The sequence below is a fragment of the Nyctibius grandis genome, chromosome 6, assembly GCF_013368605.1.
Source record: "Nyctibius grandis isolate bNycGra1 chromosome 6, bNycGra1.pri, whole genome shotgun sequence".
NCBI lineage: Eukaryota > Metazoa > Chordata > Aves > Nyctibiiformes > Nyctibiidae > Nyctibius > Nyctibius grandis.
Window position 1 is genome coordinate 60,730,031 of NC_090663.1, and position 13,163 is coordinate 60,743,193.

General features: G+C 46.4%; 1 protein-coding gene across 1 annotated transcript in view; it reads left to right on the plus strand.

Annotated features, from left to right (window-relative positions):
- The first annotated feature begins 9,868 nt into the window (after window positions 1-9,868).
- ARHGEF38 (Rho guanine nucleotide exchange factor 38) overlaps window positions 9,869-13,163 on the plus strand; it is a 45,206-nt gene continuing 41,911 nt past the window's right edge. The window contains exon 1 of the mRNA XM_068403663.1: window positions 9,869-10,064. Coding sequence (XP_068259764.1) covers window positions 9,869-10,064 — 196 coding nt within the window. The remainder of the gene's footprint in view (window positions 10,065-13,163) is intronic.

A 13,163-nucleotide genomic window follows, 5' to 3' on the forward strand; every position in this document is an offset into this window, starting at 1 on the left:
CTACCCTGCCCTCCCCTTCCTGCGGCCGCCGGGCCTGCGCCGCTCAGCCCCGCTCCGCTCCGCGCTGCGCAGGCCCCATACCCCGCCTGCCCCCTCCGGGAAACCTCGACCGGCGGCGGAGGGTGCTACCGGCCCCCGGGGGCTGCGGCCTGTCCCTTCCTGCTTCACCGGCGAGGAGGGAGAGCCGGCCGGGGCTGCCACCTGAGGGAGAGCACGACCGTTAGCTCCCGGAGGCCCTACGTGGCGGCGTTGCCCCGCACGGGCCCTGTTGAAAAGGCGGGTGTGCGGAGGAGGGGTTTCCTCAGGCAGTGGCTGCTGCCGGGCCCAGACACTGCCCCGTTTTCCCTGCGGGCCCCGGGACGTGGCTGCTTCCCCCTGCTCAGGCCGGGGTCCGCACCTCAGGGGAAGAAGGAAGCTGCGGGGTGCCCGCCCAGGCCCAGCCTCAAGGGAGGGCTCCGCCGAGGTGAAAATATTAAAAAAACCCCACTTGAGGTGACAGGTGTCCCCCAGCGGGAGCCAGGCGCGCCTGGGCATGCGGTGCCCGAGCTGTGCCCATGCTGAGGTGCTTCCAGGCCACCAGCACTGCGAAAGGTGCGGACATGAAACAAGGGGTGATGGTGGCAGGGTTGTCATCCTTACCTGAGGCCCACGTCGGTGTGGGGACCCTTCCCTGCTGCTCCCTAGGCAGGGAAGCGTTCATGTTTTCTTGGTGCACGCAGTTTTATGTCACCCAAGGCAGCCTGTGCTTGCACCGCTCATAGGCGGGCTTTTTGCTTGGGTTCCCAAAGGTGGATGCATTTTTATATTGAACCCTGCTGATACTTAAATTAGATTCTCATCTGTATTCAGGTTGTGCTGGTTTTTAAAGTTTATTACCCCTACATATGATCTGATTCCTTTGAATTCTCATTGATCCTTGAGGATTTCAAATGAATTACATCTGTCAATACAGGTTCTTGGAGTAGTGCTTCTTATTCATGGGTCTTTCAAAAATTCCTGAAAAGGAGCAGACACCACTATTTGCATTTTATTGATGGAGAAACTGAGGCAGAACAACTTTTGTTGCTGTTGTCACTCTTAAATCCCAAGCCAATCATCTTATGTGTTCACCTCTAAAGGTGATCAATATTAGCTTTGAATTTTAACTCTAATTTGAATTACCTTGAAAGATTTCTGCAGGATAACTCCATGTTACCCTGAATATTTTATACAGTATTTTAAATGTTATTTGGAAGGATTTATTTGCAGAAAAAAAGCTAAGTCAATCTCTTCCATCAGATTTAAACAGTATATAACTTCCTTCTTACCTTTATTTGTCCCCTCTACTGTTTGGTAGATCGAGCTTCGAAAGCGTCAGGATTGTCTGTTCAGTGTGTGCAGTCAGGATCCAGCATTGTTTTACGCCAGAGTGGGAGATTTTCGTGATGGCCTCAGTCACTGTTCCCCCATGTACTCCTCTGACATGTGTTAGTTGCTACCCTGGAATTTGGAGGGAGCTGTATTCTAGTGTGTGGATTTTCCATGACAATAAAGGCTCTGGGGGAAAAAAAAAACTTATGGTCTCCTCTGATTTCTACCACTGCTTGCTGTATTTGTCACAATAGACTTATCTCCAGGAGAACAGAGAGGCTATTTTGCAGGCCCATTACCCACTTCTGCAGAAGCTGCGAAATAGTAGTTGGTGTTTCACTAGAGGAGTTGGCGTCATTCTTCATGGAGTGCACCAAACACAAGGTTTTTGGGGGTAACCTCCTCAACTGGACATGTGGGGGTGAAATTCTTCATGTACGGTCTTTGTTTGAAGTTCTTCATTTTTTGAGTTTGTCAAGGAGGTAAGTCATCTGTTTTTCATGCAGAATAATAAAAAAAAAAGTACAGTATTTTTTTCCATTATAAAAAAATCTGTGCTTTCTTTGGGTTGGCCTGCTGCTGAAACAGGCAAGGTTAAAAATAAACATGTGCCATAGGCCTAGCCTTCCACCTCTGCTTAGTTCTGAGGAATCTGGATTTCATTTATGGAAGGTCAGAGCCTTTGAAAATAACTTACTGAGCACACACACAGTATTTTTACACTTGCAAAGTTGGCAGTTGGATGTAAGGTTATTCTAGAAGGAGTCCAATATATTTATTTCCCTATACAAGCTGGGAAGTGAAATATACTGCTGTTGCCAGGAGTCCCTGTAAGATGCACAAAGTCTGAGCGGCAGAGTTCTCCATTGCCTTGTGTTGTGAACGTGGTCTTATCCAAAGCTTTCTCATCTGTACTGGGAAATGAGCTGTGAAACACTTGGAATTTATGAAGTATAAACGAGTTTCTGTGCAGCCACTTTTTAGATGCATAAATAGATGCCATCATGTTACCTAGCAAGGGTAGATGATGCAGCAGAATAACACAGAGAAACCCTGTTAATGCTGCCAGAGCAGAGAACATGATGTTTTAGTACTCTAAGGTATCCACAATTCTCTTAGTGCTGCAGAAATTAATAATAATAGCAATAATAAAGCTTTAAACAGGTTTGACTGTATTTCTCAGTATTATGCATCATATTACACAGAATATGGCAGAAGTACGCACAGTACTCATCAGGTCAGATTTGGGTAAGAAAGACCAACTTCCTGGTTAGAATAAATTTACCTAACATTCTTGAATCTTTGAAACGAATGTTTTGGTCCCAGTATCTACATTAAGCAAATTCTCCAGATTTACCAACGCTTTTACTATCAAGGTATTATTTCACCTGTTTTTATTCCCAAGCATTTTACATCTGGCTTCTTCAAGTCTCATTGCAACTGGGCAAGCAAAAGGCATGTGTAGGACTGATCCCATTTACTGACCTTGAAACAGCTCCCGCTGAAAGACAATGAAAATATTGCTACTTATTTCACTGGAATTAGAACCAGGTCCTCAAGACTTAAGTAGGACTTACATGGTACTTAGGTTTTATGCTTGCCCTCTGCACAGGAGTGAATCTCATTCCAGCAGAATGCCACAGGAGTATAGCAAAAACTCAGCAGCAGTATAATCACCTAAGCCTGAAGGACACCCTTACTTTAAAAGTTTGTACTCTGCAGTGTACATTTACATTTATTTTATATATATTTATAAATACACACACACATATATATAAAATGAATTTTTGCCCATGAAAATGCTGTGCAAATTAAATGCAGAAAACATTATCTATATCATAATTAAAAAAAAAACAGTTTCCCTTCCTCCTGAATGAAAATCATTTTCATCTTTTCAGCTAATAAGGCTTTGAAGAATTTCATTAGTACCACTATGTGCTATTTCAGTGCATTTGCTCTTCACTGGTGATCACATCATTATCGTTAACTTTTGCTGTAATACAGCTTCCATCTCCATGGCTTATAAAACCATTAATCTGAAGGAATCAATTCCTGCCAGCCTTCTAGTTTGCTGCTACCTGTGTACACAAGGCCAGTAGTCATGGACAGCTGTCCTCCCAGTCCCGCCGCCTCAGTGGAACAGGTCACTGCCTGCACTTGCTTGCCAGTGCTCTCTCATTCATCCATCACCATCTCACCAACGTGCTGATGGATCAGCTCATATTGGTGCTCCCTAGCTCAGATCAAGCCAAGCAGGACTAGCTGAGGCAGTTCAGGGACGTGGGCTACATTAGTCAGGCTGCTTCTCAGCCAGAGCAAGTTAAGGAGCATGACCAAGTCCTTCTGCAGATCTTTGCACTGACAGTCTGCAGCAGGAGGAGGATGTTGAGTCATCGGAGTGAGTAACCTCTTTCATTGGCACAGCTGGATTTGGGAGATGTCTATGCACAGCCTGCTCACATTCATATTTGCATTTTACATGCTGACGAATGCCTGATGGCAGCAAAAGACTACATCATCTAACTAAAAGGAACAAAATGTGTCTTTCAGTAACTAGAATTAGGTTTATCAGGTTATGTTACTTTCCATCTCAACGTGAATAAAGACACAGGCTCCTGTCCCAAAGAAACTAAGTACCTTGGGTCAGATTGTGAACCCTTTTTCGTAGGGGTGAACTCACTTCAGTAACCCTATTGCTTTAAAAAGACTGGTCCTCTGTATTTATGCAAAATCGTTTTTAGTCATAATATTCACTGCTGTGTATAGGAAGATGTCAAGTTTACACCCTGTTGTTTTCTGAACAAATTGTTTCTCTGAGCTGTTAGTTTTGGTTTTAACCATGCTTTTTGTTAGGCTCCCTGTAATGTATGTTAGGATTTTCTTGGCAGATTAGCTTCTCTGGACTTCTGCCTAGAAAGTGATTTGCCTATCAAGAGGCCAGGACACTGTGGCTGAGCCAAGCTTTGTAGGATATGCCCATTCATTCTCTCCTGGGCATCTGTACTGAGTTCATTTTAAGCCCCGTGAACCAAGGATTTTAAGCCTACCGTAACTCCCACCAAAACTTGTTTGTGAGTATGAACTGACACTTTTTTTTTTTTAAGACTCTTATCTTTGTTACTCCAAAGCAACTTCCCCATCACAAAACAGAAATCACTGGTCTTCTTTACTGTTCATTCTTTCATTTGTTCTTTCACATACGTGCACATACACAAAAAGAGAGAGAGAAAAAAAGTTTCAGTTCAGCTATAAAAATACTGTCTGGAAACATGAAATTTTAGCGTGAAGCTGCAAATCTATAATCGTTCAAAACAGGGACCTAGAAGGAAAATCTCGCCTATTGCTCGTGATAGTCTTTTTTAGGCTCCGTTCCCCTCTTGATTTGTGAATTGCCAGACATAAGGTTCTCAAAGAATCCCACAGAAAATATTTCATCTTTGGTTATTTCTACACCCTGCTATTTTACATTGAAACATAACAATAATGAAGATTCATCTTCTTGTCCTTTTATCTGTGCCTCACTCGCTTGCTTGTCTTTCCTCATTAGCTTTGATATCACAGTGCCATCTACTTGATCAAGAGAGTCAGGTTATTTTCTTTAGAAAATAACAGCGCGGCTGTAACCTTGAAGAAATCAAAGGGCTGCTCGGTTCCTCAGCGAGTTCCCCTCTCCTCTGCACCTCCTAGCCCTTTCAAAGCAGCACTGGAGCTGGCCCTGCTCCTAGCCTGTTTCACAGACTGACACAAAGCCCTGGCTGGACAGTGACGGATCCACTGGTGCTGTGAGGACAATTCAAGCCCTGCTGACCCTTCTCGCAGCATCCCCTCTCCTCTCCGGCAGGTGTTTCATTTGAGAGCTGGGTCCCTCTCTGTAGGCAGAAAACGTGTCAGCCTTTTGTATGTGTAAAGCTGGGTAGAGGCTTTGTTCGGAGTAAGAAAGCATCGCAGCAGTCAGAGGAGATGGATTGCATAGCCTGATGGGTTGAGCCATCACTTCTGAAAATATCCACAGCCTAGCCTGAGCCCCGGCAGGCATATGCTTTGTTAATTTCTCCTACAAATATTAAGACAAGAAACACTATAGACAGAGCTAAAAGAAATTATCGCTGTGCACTTACTTCTAAAGACCTGTTTCTTTACAGGAATCACCAGTATGGCAAGATCAACAGGAGGAGTGAAGGTGACACTGCCACACTAAATAACTTTTCACCTATGAGACAGGCTTTTGTCTCTTTTTGTACTATTGAAAGTGTTTGAAGTTCTTTTTCTATGTATATTTCAAAGTAATTTTGATTCACTCATTGTGAAAAATCAAATGTGTAAACTCCAGTTTTACCTGTCCTTAAGCCTTCCCTTTTTATTGCTTTTATCCTCACCCGTCACTCTGTTCTTATCTTACAACTATAGCTGCAAACAGGTAGGGTGTACGTACTAGCAGCTCTTCAGTGCTCAAAGTCCTGTGTGGGCCTTACGCGTGATCGTTCTTATTGAAGCCTCAACATTTTGTCCCTCAGAAAGACGTCTTTGCTATGACTTGTGCATACAGGCAGAGTGACAAGAGATACGGGCTTGCTTTTATATGCACCTAGGCTTCCTCGTGTGGAGGTGGGGAGCTATAGAGACGTCTATGCTCTTTGCTGTCACATTCCACCTGTGGGGAGGGTAGGAGAGCTTTCTGCAGCAGTACCTTGGTACCTTTCTGCTTCTTCACTGCCAGTTGTGTGTAATCCCTTTACATGGGTAAAATTTGTGCTGGCTGGTGAGATCACTCTGCAGCTGTGTGTTGAGACTCTCTTTTCACTTGGTGGCTGTGCTGGCCATTGCAGTGAACAAACTTGAAAACGGCAGTCCGGTGTCATTGCCGCAGGACTCCAGCAGTGGTCTGTACTTCCACTACAAGGGAACAGGCGTGGTAGTCGATCCACACCAGTATTTTTCATATATGCTCTGAGATATTAAGTTATAAAGAAATCTTCTGCAACAGCTGTGAGGTATTACAAGAAAACAAATAACTGTTTGCTTACTTAATGGCCATCAGTCTTGATGGTGCTCTGGGTTCATTTATGGCTCAGGACAGAGATAAACGTTCGCATTGACCGTAAAACAATAAGCTTTTATAAGCGTCCAATACAGTTGCTTGGGAACACAATGCCAATATTTTCCCTGTTGACACCAGCACCTGTTCTGTCTCTTAAGCAGGGTGGCTTCCATGCAAATAACTCCTGTGTGAGTGCTCGCGTCAACTGGATTCCAGTTTGCTTAGGAGAATTAAATGAGCACAACATACAGCAGTTAAAGAGATTTTCGCGTTAATTGTAAAAAGAACATTTTGTCCACGTAGATGCCAAATATTCCCTCTTGTCTTACAGATTATTGACTTTGATACTGCTTCACCATCAGTTGTTACTGGGGCCAGAAGGAAGTAGGAGTAATTTGGAAATTGAGAGAGGGTTGCTTGTACTATTGTGAGTGGCAGCTGAAGTCGCGTACTTCACACGCAGTTCTGACCGTGCTTTCTGTGGCATTTTGTTACAGTCCAGGTAAAGTAAAGTAAACAGGAATAAGAGTTTATAGGGGTACCTCACTCAAATAAGCATCTGATTATTTTTACATATTCCTCCTACTGACTGCACTGGCACAGCCCACTAGTGTAAAACAACCATTGGATTTAATGTGATGATGGATAAACCAGGATGTGTCTCAAACCTCCCTCCCTCCAGACAGGATAGGGAAGTCACCGGTCCTGAATGCATCCCCCTCGCTTGGAGTATTATGGAAAACATGCTATTTTCAGCCTTTTCCATGCTGAGTGGCACAGAGGAGATATTTTGAGGTTGCAGAAAGTACTCATCTACATTTCCAAACTGCGGTGTAAGCTAGCTCTGGGCTCCTGGCTGCCTCAGAAATAATGCTGCTGGCTGAAGCCAGATAAACCATTGCAAGCACAAAGGCAGCAGCAAACCACAGCCGGCTTTCCCCGCAACCGTTCCCTTGCTGAATGAACACATACTTCTTCACACCCTGCAACTGAGTTGAGGAGGAAGAGGAAGACAGCTTTTGCATGTGGGTAGATGGCTATCGTAATAAACACCTGAACAAACTTTACTATATCCTGTCTTGGCTGTAAGTCTTCATATGTGGCAGAGAGCCTACAAAGCCAAGAATTTTATAAAGTTTGTTCTTCCACCTCTACCCAGCCAAAATAAATTCCCCAGTTCTCCCCCAAATCACCTTGATTTAAATAAATATAATGAAATCTTATATAAATTATGGGACCTGTGTCTTCTGAAAAGCATGACACTGTAAAATCCTGGCTAGGGTAAATACCTTCTCTGGGCAATGCTGGCTTGAACAACTGTCAGCCCTACCTGCAGCTGCTCACATGTGTCCCTGCATCATCCCCTGCCTCATGCTGCCCCAACTGCTGGGTGATGAACTAAACAGGAGCACAGATCCCGAGGGAAAAATAGCCCAGGGGAAAGGGGGGAGGGAGGGAATTTTCAGCCATATCAGTTCCTCCATCTCATCTCAACTGTGGGTGTTTATGCCCTGCAGTGATAGTGGGAACAAAATTGCCCAGGGGAGGGGGCAGTCAGGGGGGTGACTGTTTAAACCAGTTTTACCACCATGGCTGAATGCCAAGCCATTGCTTCGGAAAGAAAAACCCTCGGGAAGTCCCCAGTGTAAGGAAATGGGGTGGTTGATTTCCCTTAACTCCCACCTTAAACTGTTTACTTGTTGCTGGGGCTTTGAGGCTTGTCACAAGGGTGTCACCAGTAAGTCCCTGCGTTTGCCTCTCCCTGTTGTCACCACTGCTCTGCCTTTCAAGGAACTTTTGTGGTCTGACTTGCAAAACAAAGAGTTTCTTAGGAAATATCAAAGAGGAGGCGAGAGGTAACACATGCATTGCCTACGTAATATGTGACTAATATGTGACTTCTCTGCGTGAGCACAGTCTTCCCAGTATCCCCCTCACCACTTTATTCCTCTGCCAGGCTGTGTGTTTGGGCTGGACACTTTGTGCAGCACTGGCATGGTGCTGCAACTTGACGTAGTAAATTGCTTAACAGTTTCATAACCTTTTCCTTTCACTGCTGGGTAGAAATGAATGGCTTTGATCAGGAAGTTGCATCACAGGACCAGCTTCTTAAAGAAAAATAAAAGTTGGAAACAAGGTTACACTACTACGTTGCATCCCTGCTTGTTGTTTAGTACTCAGTCCTTCGGGGACACAGCATGGCAATACTAAAGCAATACACTCTGCCAGAGTATGTCAGAGTGACATTAGTTGTGTCCCCTGGCAGATGCCATGGCAATGAGCATGCCTTCGACTGACACCGATTAGGCTGCACCACGGGGCTCCCACTAGGCATTTCCTGGGGCAGGGAGGGCCGCAGGGGTGAGTATCACGGCAGCTGCAGCGATTGCTGCTGATGGCTGTTGGGGCTCTTCCCAGGATAAGTCCTGTCCAAGCTTAGATGCCAGCAGCTCCTGCTGTTTTAACATGAGCTTGATTAGACCAGCACTACAGAGGATCACTAGACAGCACACGCATGCCAGAGGCCATTGCTAACAGACAGGATAATAAGATCTCTTCCAGGGGCTGATCCAGAGGTATCGCGAGCAGGTGTTTTGGTGTCCACTTCCTCGGCCATCAGAGCACGGTGGTTTGCTATGACAGCATCCACAGGTCCTTGGCAGGCTTTTGTGTCGCCTCTCTGTGTGCAGTGTAAAGCAGGACGCAGCCTGGTTTGAGACAAGCGTCAGCTCCACGCTGCTTCCCGCCTCCCAGAGGGGTTTTTGTCTCATTCTCAGCACTTCCCTTCATTGCCTGGGGGACTGGTCTCCCTTCAAACCTGTAGATCAGGAGTTTCCAGCCTGAAGGCTGCACCTCTCGGTGGGGTCGGGAGCCTGGCAGGTGCAACTTGATACACAAGGAGCTGGGGTCCTGACCAGGCTGCCGGTTGGGCGCTAGCCCTGGGGAAGGAGAAGGAGCGAGGGTCAAGGGGGTGGCTAGCCTCCCCGTCCCGTTTGCCGTGCCCTCTGCTTCCCGGCTGCCCCGGCAGTGCAGAGAGGGAAGGTGAAAGCGTGCCGGTGCCCCGCCGCGCTCGGGCATCGCCCTGATAGCGCACGGCAGGGCCGGCCCAGGCAAAGCGGAGAGGATGCGGCCCCGCTTCGCCGTGCCGGCACCCGCGGCCCCGCGGCGGGGTGAGGAGCGTACCCTGAAGCGGGGAGAGGGGCCGTGAATGGCTGCGGTTTGGGGCTGGCTCTGAAACCGGCCCCGCCAGGCGTGCTCGCACATAAGGCGGGTGAATGCAAAGAGTGCCTGGGGCGTCAGCTCCCCGGGGCGGGGCGGCTCCGGCACAGGTGGCAGGGCCAGGGCCGAGCCCGGGGCCTGCGCAGCCTGGGGAGCCCAGCTCCACAGGCGAGCCCGAAGCAACCAGCCTTCACCTGGGAGGCGAGTTCACCTCCCTAAAAATCAAGCTATTGCCACTGCCACAACCAAGCAAGGGTGGCCATGGCGAGCGTGGATTGCCCGGGGAAGGAAGGCACGGGGGGCAGGAGGAGGAATTTGGCCCTGCTGAGGAACAAGCTGTACATGGGGGAGAGGAGGAGAACGGAGCCCGTGGTGGAGAGCACCTCTGCCACCGGGGACCACGGCACCTTGAGGAGGAGTCAGTCTGACAGGACAGAGTACAGCCAGAAGTTACAAGGTACAGGGGAAGCTTGGTGCTCTGCTGCTGGGATGCTCTGGGCTGGGGTGGTATCTCCACACCCTCCAGGCTGCAGCCTGGAGATGAAGAAGGGAATGGCAGTCTCTGCCCCCATGCACTCACAGTTGGGGTGAGCGGTTGCCCCCTCTCGCCCTTGCCTCCCCACTTCCAGGTGTGAAGTGTTTCCCCTAATTTTTCTAAATAATGCTGTGTAGACAGGATGCAAAATGCAAGCGAAGGTTTTGGGGTGTTCCTGCAAACTGCGTGTGCAACTGGGATCTTTCTTGGTTGTCACCAGAACGCATTTGCAACGCAAACAGTAATGTGAAAATACGATGGCTCCATCCTATCTGTCTTTGGCTGTCGTATCAAGTGGGGTATGTGCTAAGTAATTAGAAGCATCGAGGGCAGTTTTTTCTTTCAGTTAAAAATACCAGGATCTATAACGTGTTTATCTGCTGCTGGGATTGTACAAGGCTGAACTGAAGTACATCCAAATACATGTCTTGATGGATATGCTGATTCAAATTATACCATTATGGAGAGGGTTTCTTTTCAAATAACCAAATTGCATCTGGACTAGAAATTAGCAAAGTATGTCAGTATTGGGCCTGTCAATCAAGAATTAAATGTGATACCACAAATTAAAGGAAAGCATGAAGAATGTATATGGCTATTTCTGGGAGTGCTCTGGAACACAAACTGATGAATTTCTGTGGGTGTCCAGGGTCTTGAACAACAGGGTGCCATCACAAATGCGGTGTTTGAGTATTATTATAATATAACCATGTATTACTAATAGTGATATTACTGCCTAGTGACAGTCACTCTTGTGGTAATAATCCTTTATGGGGAAATAAAATAGGAAAATACTTTGGGCTGCTGTATTATGGTTTTGATGCACTTAATTAGGAAGTAGCCTTCCTTCAGAGAGACAATAAAAGCAGAAAATAAAATAATAAACCTGAAAATAATAGGATTTCTATCGGGGGGCTGCATACGCTGAGAACAACAGAGTGGTTCATCGATTATGCTGTTCCCTCCTCATGATAGCTAATCAATGAGAAGATGAAAAATTTTCAGTCAGGCATGCGCGGATCTGTCAGGGGTTTTTCAGGGTACAAGCACGGATCGTTATGGCTGGCCAGGCAAGCTCCTGGCACACATCCCACCAAAACAGCCGTTTTTCACTTGTGAAGGGGGTTGCCCAGGTGAGGTCAAGGTTATCGGAATGGTATCCAGCAAAAAGCGTGAGATCTTTCTGTCCCATATCAGGTATTATTTGTGCCATGAATGTCTCCTGTTTAAAATCTGGAGCAAAGGAGGTGGGAAAGCCTAGGAAGTCATAGCAGAGCATGAGGTTATGTTTATGGCAGCAGTCCAAGGCAACAGTAAATCCAGCTTTACAGCTCCTACCACCAGCTGAGACTGCTGCGGCCACCTACTGTAAAACACCGGTCTGGTGTCAGCTCATTCTGCTTGCTCGCGTCTGTTCAAGAAAAACGGCGATGGGTTAACAAGGTACCTGCAGGCTTTATATTGGATTAGAGGTTGCCTGTCCTCAGAGTGAAAATACAAATTTGGTAGAAATTCCTATGAAGTGTATTTACAGTCACAATAGAAATAAATGTGGTGGCGTGCCAAGGCCTGATCTGGATCAAATTTTGCTGGGCTGGATGTGCCCGAATCTGATAGTGATCATGGATCCCAGACCTAATGTGCCCCCTGCCAGCGCTGATGATCTACTATGATTGCATACCTTTATGTTCTTCATTTTTCTCACTAGTGCTTGGATGCGAAGCAGCTTACTCCAAGGTGAGGGAAGTGGTTTTGTTGGCACAAAGCTTTTGAGTTCCCTGTTCTTGGTAAGAAAACCAACAGCTCTGTTGGTGACATAAACGGCCTGCTGTATATCGCCAGGTCAGAACTCGCTGATCACCCTGGAATGGTAAATGCTTTGCAGAAAGATACAAATGGTAATAATTTGCACTTGCTTCCCATGTGAACTGGAGGAAAAGCTCTGTGTTTAGTTGCTCCTCCCTCCTATAGTCCCCTGTTAATATGTTTTCTAACACACAGTCTACAGAGCTGTGGGAGGTACTAGCACAGACAAGGATGTGTAAGACAGGGAGATGCAACAGGAGCAAGCCCTGCAGCAGGGAATCTCCAGTGAGTGGGGCAGGTTTCCACAGGTAAGAGTCGGAGGCTGCAGGACCCCCATCTCTGCTAGTGGCAGGCAACAGAGGCAGAGCACAGGGACCAAGGTGTCTTTACCCCCCAGTGCTATGTCAGCATTGCAGCACATTTGCGCAAGGTGAAGCATGGGCAAGACATCTCTTGAGGGCCCTTCCAGCCCTCTGTGTGCTTGAAGTGGTTCTCTGAGTAGAAACCAGGCTGTTGCTCCCCCCCAGTCATTTCCAGCAGCTCTGAAGTATATGCTCAAAGCGCAGCTCAGTGTGCTAGAAATACAGGTCCCCAAATAAAAGCCTATAAACAAACAAACAAAAAAACCCCACAAAACAAGTGATCAAGTAGTCAGGTGTAAAAACTCCTGAGAATTCAGTTTCTGCCCTTGGATTTCTCTTAAGTTTTGCCATTTTATACAGAATCAAAAATGTTTTCTATGAAGAGTGAGAAAGGGAGCCTACCACCCAGATCTTCAGGGTAATCAAGGTGCTTTGCTCTGAAAGTCTACAAACATGAGCACAATAGCATTGTCAAAGGTGCAAACCTCTGCAAGTGTTTTTCACTTAAAATTTAAGGATTCATTAAAAACACAAGAAAGCATTTTCATGGTTAATTATTATACTAGGCACATCTATTCAATACCTTATCTGGTGTGAATGGCCATGCAACACCTCCTGGCTTTACTCTTTTTAAAAAGGAAGTAAGATGCAAAGTAACCATTATATTCTCAAAGAGCTGGCAAGCTTTAGTGCATCTATTTGAACTCATCCTGTGAGATAACCAAATGCCTGCAGCCCCATTTTAGATAGGGGAATATAAGGCGATTGCTATCAAATGTTAGGTGTGTGATACAACCATGCAGTCACCTAGAACTCAGGTTGTAGTTGCACTCTTGGATGAGTCCAGAAATAC